General features: G+C 41.5%; 1 protein-coding gene across 1 annotated transcript; it reads left to right on the plus strand.

Moving 5' to 3' along the window:
- Nucleotides 1–747: 747 nt before the first annotated feature.
- Nucleotides 748–6,053, plus strand: LOC147628606 (potassium transporter 5-like). Its single transcript, XM_086813803.1, has 9 exons — nucleotides 748–1,095; nucleotides 1,346–1,577; nucleotides 1,934–2,182; nucleotides 2,957–3,007; nucleotides 3,300–3,560; nucleotides 3,687–3,739; nucleotides 4,027–4,141; nucleotides 4,338–4,592; nucleotides 4,733–6,053. The coding sequence occupies exons 1-9, from the start codon at nucleotides 985–987 to the stop codon at nucleotides 5,761–5,763; spliced, it is 2,358 nt and encodes a 785-aa protein (XP_086669929.1). The 5' UTR covers nucleotides 748–984; the 3' UTR covers nucleotides 5,764–6,053.
- Nucleotides 6,054–7,069: the final 1,016 nt, after the last annotated feature.

Raw genomic sequence — 7,069 nt, forward strand, 5'->3', positions numbered from 1 at the left:
CTTTAGGCCCAATACACACAACCCAACAGGAGGTTTTAGGCCTAATACACACAACCCAACAACCCTCCATGCATGCCCAAGTTGTGGGCAACGAGATAGGATGGTTGCAAGATTGAGCACCCCCTTTACACACAACCCTGCCCATGAAGCTTGAGCATTTATGCTAGAAATAAACTGCCTTGGGCCTTGAGATGTGATTGGCTACTTACATGGGTGCCCAAGCAAGGGTGGGGAATATTGGATGTCCACGAAACTCAAAAAGATTGGGCACAAGGTGGCAGATGACTGAGCAATTGGGCACTCCAAGTTTGTAGCTCTGTTGTGTAAAGAGTGCAGTGGGCCCATCCACTCAATTCTAGCACGATGGTTGGGTGCCCAAGAAAAGGTGCCTCTAGCATGATGGTTGGGTGTGGAAGGAAAGGCAGGAAAGGTAATCCTCTTTGTTGTAAAGGGCCTTGGACTCTTGGTAATAAAACCTACAAAAGTCCACCCAAGACACAGCACACCCGTGGTATTTCATGATTATAAGTGTTGGTAGCCGAGCAACCATGACAGTGCTTTAATGTGAAATACATAAATTCAAAGTCCTCAAGTAGGTGTAAAAGCATAGAAAAAAAAGCATAGAAATACATAAATTCAAAGTCCTCAAGTAGGTGTAAAAGCATAGAAAAAAAAGTGGCATACGATTAAGACAACTCGAGAAAATTTGTGCTGGTTCAAATAATCCATTGACCTTTATACAAATATAAACTCAACTGGAATCCCATAGCTTAAATTAAGAGGGGGCCTTCAACCGCCCGCTGCGGCCTTCAGTATACCTGTTAACGAAATGGTAGCTTACTAATTAAGGAGGACTTCGAGAAAATTAATTCTGCAGAGTTATCTTGCATAGAGGGGCTCAATCAATTAAGTGCATAGTGTAATGTGGTAAATCACGTGCCACCTTCATCTGCATTCCAGCAGCTATCATCAGAGCAATAAACCATGGCGCAAACAGATAGTATTGCTAGCGATGGACGCAACACGCCCCTCCGCAGACTGGACTCTTTGGATATGGAGTCCAACCATGTCCCTGGACTACATGGTTCTACCAAGGTAATTCGTTTTGTTCACGCTCTCTTCGTGATTGTTTAATTAGGGCTTCGTATCGAGGCGGTTATTCGGTGATTATTCAATCAATCAATTAACTAATTATAAGTATTTGAATCCGTTGTTAAGCAGCTATTAACTAATCAATCAATTAACTAATGATAAGTGTTTGAATCCATTGTTAAGCAGCTATTGAATTGCACTCATCGGCAGTTGGTCGATAGACATGAGATGATTTCTTGTGACTCTAATGCAGGCTTTATCAAAAGCATTAATACTTCGGTTGGCCTTCGAAAGCATTGGAGTGATATATGGTGATGTGGGCACATCACCCCTGTATGTCTACAGTAGCACGTTCCCGGATTCAAACAATCTGCCCCAGAAGGAGGATGTGCTGGGGGCACTCTGCCTTATCATCTACACACTCTCCCTCATTCCTCTCATCAAGTATGTGTTCATCGTGCTTCGGGCCAACGACAATGGAAATGGTGAGTATAAGGAAAGAGTGCATGAAGTGAGCTCCATCATGCATACTGTGATACCATCATGCATAGCATAGACTAAGTACCATCACGCATAGCATAGACTGTGATACCTCAACCATGCCATAGCATAGAGTGCATGAATTGAGCTCCATCATGCATAGCATAGACTAAGTACCATCATGCATAGCATAGACTGTGATACCTCAACCATGCTATAGCATAGACTAAGTACCATCATTCACATAGGTATTCTAGATTAACTACCACCATGCTGAGTGTCATCATACACCTCAACAGTGATGCATAGTTTTGCTTTCTCAATGTGGGCTCACATTGCTCTGATGATAATGTCAATGTAGGTGGCACTTTTGCGCTTTACTCACTTATTTGTCGGCATGCAAAAGTGAGCCAACTTCAAAACCAGCAAGTGGAAGATGAAGCACTGTCCGGATATAAGCCGCGAATCCCCAACCGAGAGTCCAAGAGAGGGGCAAAAATCAAGGAGGCATTAGAAGGAAGTAACTTGGGCAAGAGGGTTTTGCTGCTAGTGACCCTCCTTGGTACATGTGCAGTCATGGGAGATGGTGTACTGACACCAGCTATATCTGGTAAGCGTCTTAACTTCAAGTTCTTATGTTTGAAAAATTTTGGGTGTGTGCAAAGTTTCAGTTCATATGTTTGAACAAAGGGGTGTGTTCGTGTGCATCTTCTGCAAAGCTGAGTTCTTGTGAAATGGGTGTGTTTGTGTGTCTGTGTGCAAGTCGTGCACGCCAGCATGGATGGGCACAAGCCATTATTTTGCATCCCATGGATTTCAAAACACACACCAACCATGTAGCTTTAAAGAAAGATCATATTAAACTAGTGTATCAATCCAACCAAGCTGGTTTTCAATCCCAAATGAAGCTGCATTACGGTTGTTGCTATTCAACTCCCAACATTCAAGCATCAATTGGGCAAACTCAGCCGGCTGGAACTCATAAGTTTTACAGGCTGTGGTTCACAAGCTTTGAATATTTTAAGTTATCATGCTAGTACGCTTTTGCTTATCAAACTAACCAACAAATCCCTAATCACAAAACAATTCAATAAATTTACCAAACTAAACAAAGCTGTCTTAAACCATCATTCCAAATCATGGTGCATCCTTTGTACACACACTTATGTCAAACGTCAATATGCTTACCATTTTACAGAGTGTCTCTAAACAAAAAGGAACGAGTCTTTACCATCATGTCAAATGGACCATATGTGCTTCTACTGTTTTGATGAAACCTGATGCAAAAATTAATATGGGCGTATGACACATCCGATGCAACCTCTCTTGCAAAATCAATTTCGGTGTATCTTACTGTATGCTAAACACAACTGTTCTCTTGCAGTGCTCTCAGCAGTAGATGGGATTCAAACCAAGGACCCAAGCTTGACCACTGGTAAGAGGCTCTAACTTCAATGTCCCAGAACACTAAAATACTATGAAAATGCGTGAAAGCTCTTATTCTCTATTTCTTGGGATGGAAAAAAGAACTGCAAACCTTCCCACCTCCACCCAAAAACTAAACAAAAAGGAATAGAAGAACTGTAATATTAGCTAGTCCATTTTTATTGAAGATATGATTCTGGTTTCCCTTGCCATTTCGTTTATATAATTCCTGAGCTAAGGTAGTGATCCTTTAAATCTCAACTCAAAAAACAGAATGTTAACACAAGCACGTTACATTGCAGATCATGTGGTTCTTATTTCTATTGTCATTCTAGTACTACTATTCAGCCTTCAACGGTTTGGAACTGGGAAGGTGGCATTTCTGTTTGCTCCTTGTGTCCTCATATGGTTTGCTTTCATCGGTCTCATTGGCATCTACAACATCTACAAGCATGATGCCAGCATTTTGAAAGCATTCAACCCTTACTATATTGTCAAGTATTTCAAAAGAAATGGAAAGCAAGGTTGGATCTCTCTCGGCGGCATAGTTCTAGCCATAACAGGTTAGCTCCCTGCATTGCCTCAACCACTGGCCACGTCAAGGATGCAAGTCTTTAAATTCCTAATAAAAATATCATGTATGCAGCTCTTCATGGTTTTAATCATGCTTAGATTGTGATAAAATGCAGGTACAGAGGCCATGTTTGCTGATTTGGGACACTTCTCCGTGCCCTCCATTCAGGTAATACATATAGAAGACGTACCCATGTCACATTAACCTTTATGCCTTACATGAATTTCTGTTGAGTACCCCGCAAACAGGCTATTCATTTAGTATTATGTACCCAATTGTAAACATCAAGTCTATGCCTTGGATGACTGCGTGTTGTGAATGAGTAGCAGAGCATGTGCCCACATGTGAGCATGCACCCATGCATGTGGCTGCAAATCAGGTGCTCTTGTGCAGCTCCAAGCTATAAATTCCTTTGCTTTTTTTGTATTTTGCTGATGGGGGCATTGTGATTGCAGATAGCATTCACCACAATTGTATACCCTTCCCTGTTAGCTGCATACATTGGCCAGGGCGCTTACCTTCTGAAGCATCCAGAGGATGTTAGCCAAACATTTTACAAGTCCATTCCAGGCAAATCCTACACTTTTAAAAGAAATCAAGTATTTTGATAACAACACTTCAACAACTCTAATATCTCAGAGAAGCGGTTTTATCTATCCATGCCTGGTGGAACATAATAATTTAAGCACATGCCTATACAACATGACATTAGAACACTGAGATCTTACCCTTTTGCTGATTGAATGCCTTGTTTCTTTATTTCCAGAACCCATTTTCTGGCCAATGTTTGTAGTAGCTGTTGCAGCTGCCATAATTGCAAGTCAAGCCATGATATCTGCAACATTCTCCATAGTAGAGCAGTCTCTTGCTCTTGGGTGCTTTCCAACAGTGAAGGTGGTCCACACGTCATCAAAGTTCATGGGGCAAGTTTACATACCTGAGATCAACTGGATCTTGATGATTCTGTGTGTGATTGTCACTGCTGTCTTCAAGACAACAACATATATTGGGAACGCCTATGGTATGTTGACTTTATGATTCTTCAACAATTATGTATACATATAACCATATGCACTGATATGTACGGATAAATGAATGAATACTTATGCATGCATTATTTTTTGCAGATTCTGAAATGTTTGGCATTTTCTGCTCATGCAGGTATTGCTGTTTTAGCTGTGATGCTAGTGACAACTACTCTCTTAACCCTGATCATGCTCATGATATGGCAGACGAAGCTTTACCGTGTAGTTGCCTTCTTCTCCATCTTCGCCCTTGTTGAGATGTTCTACTTCACAGCCAATCTGTACAAATTTGATCAAGGAGGCTGGCTGCCATTGGCCTTTGCTTCCTTCTTGGTAGTGACGATGGCAGTGTGGCAGTACGTCACAAGCAAGAAATACAAATACGAATCTGAAAACAAAGTCTCTATAACCTCGTTAGTGAGCAGATTAGACAGTGATTTAGGGCTAAATAGGGTGCCAGGGTTAGGACTGATGTATACACAGCTAGTGCATGGAGTGCCTCCCATATTTGATCATTTTCTGGAAAACCTGAGGGCTTTACACTCAGTGATAGTGTTTGTCTGTGTGAAGCATTTGCCTGTTGCAACAGTGCCAGCTGAGGAGAGGTTCTTGGTGAGAAGGGTGGGCAGCAAGGAGTATAAGATATATCGAAGTGTAGTGAGGTATGGGTACATGGATGCCCCAACTGAGCATGGGGATTTCGAGGCTTTGTTGATGGAGAGCTTGGAAAGATTTGTCAAAACAGAGGGTGATGAGTTTGAGCTGTTGGAACAAGGATATGAAGAAAGAGCTACTGGAAATGGAGCTATGGAGGTTGAAATATCAGATGGTGCAGCAGACAGCACGACCCACATAAGTGCATATGGTGCGACAGAGGAGAAAATAAATGAAGAGGTCAACAAAAAGACCATTGCAACTACCACCTTGGAGGAAAGGAAAGAAAACATAAGCAAGGAGATAACTTTTCTAAGGAAGGCAAGAGACGAGGGAGTGACTTACCTTCTTGGCAATAGTCTGGTAGAGGCTTCACAGACTGCTTGGATTGGAAAGAAAATTGTTGTGAATGTCCTCTATGATTGCTTGCAGCGCATCTCTAGAAAAAGCAGAGTTGCACTTCAAATACCGCACAAGAAGTTGATGGAGGTTGGCATCACCTATAATATATAAATTTGTGCACTTGTTTTGATGCAGCAGGAGGCAGGATCAATATGACTTGGATACTAAGATTTGTTTGTTCGCCCTGACTTGGATACTAAGATTTGTTTGCTCGCCCTTTGTTAGACTACAATGATCTTTTGCAGCTAATGTCGATGCCAGTCATCTACGCATGTTAATGCCAACATGAGTAATGAACTTTGTTCTCCTTAAAGCTTCTCTAGGATATTAATGGTTTGCTTCTCTAGGATGTCAATATGTCGTGTACACTCAAAAAACATTTTAATGATTTGCTTCTCTAAGATATCACTGGTTTGCTTCTCTTGCACTCAAAAACATTTGCTTGCGCTGCAGTAGACTCCTATTGATTTCAACAAAAAGCTGCAAAGCAGGGTAACATTACTATGCATGTCTCTTATATATATGTCATTAGGCACTATGCATATTAATGCTAACAAAATTGATGAACTTTGCTGCCCTTCTAGGATGATGGTTTTTAGGGTTTTTATTTTTGAGAGGAAAAGGTGTGGAACAAAAAATTGGGTACATCTACATGTGCACCAATCAAGAGAGTGTTCCTTGTTGCCGACCAGATTCACATTGCTAAATGCAGTGAAGGAGGACTCAGTGTGGGAGGTGAAAGTTGGCCTTCCATGGGTCATCATAGTCACCACAATATTTTCTCCGATATGATAGGTGATGACTTCATTTCGACCCCATCACAGGCACTACCTCCAAGGGAAAGATCAGTGCATATCCCCTACACATTGGCAGGTCCAAGCCCACTTCCAAGTGAGTACGAGCTAAATGAGTGCAAATATCGCATGAGGCACATAGCAAGTCTAACACCCTTCTTATCTTCAAAGCTCCGAGTCCCATTAAGTTCTCTTTTAAAAGGAAATTATCAACTTTGGAGAGACTGTCACACTGGAGGGGTGTAAGCTATAGATGTTTTAAATCAGCATTGATGGAGGAATTTGGCCATGGTATACCATCATTGATCTGAATACACCCTTACAAATGCATTGATTGATAAAATTATCAATCGTAAAGATGTGACATGCGGAAGGTTCGGGGTAGATCAATAACTTCAATGCTCAGAAAATCAGCAATCGTTCACAACGAGAATAACGCACAAAATTGAAAGTAGATGTGCAGAAAATAGAGAGAGAGAGGGAGAGAAGAGGACACAGTATTGTGGGGTCCCCACCACGAATGGTGTATTTGCTTTTATTAGAATGACGCAAATCTGAAAATAAAAGACTGACTTGACTTGTTTTGGCTGTGATGAATCTCTGCCCTTGACCTTCACCCTTGC

This window comes from Cibotium barometz, chromosome 19 (genome assembly GCF_041138505.1).
Source record: "Cibotium barometz isolate CiBa-2024 chromosome 19, ASM4113850v1, whole genome shotgun sequence".
NCBI classification, from domain to species: domain Eukaryota; kingdom Viridiplantae; phylum Streptophyta; class Polypodiopsida; order Cyatheales; family Cibotiaceae; genus Cibotium; species Cibotium barometz.

Excerpts from the sequence above, each read along its gene's own strand:
- LOC147628606 (XM_086813803.1), top strand. The coding sequence starts at position 985 with ATGGCGCAAACAGATAGTATTGCTAGCGATGGACGCAACACGCCCCTC. Across the intron at positions 1,578-1,933 it reads GGCCAACGACAATGGAAATG|GTGGCACTTTTGCGCTTTAC; the intron begins GTGAGTATAAGG and ends ATGTCAATGTAG. Across the intron at positions 3,740-4,026 it reads TCTCCGTGCCCTCCATTCAG|ATAGCATTCACCACAATTGT; the intron begins GTAATACATATA and ends TTGTGATTGCAG.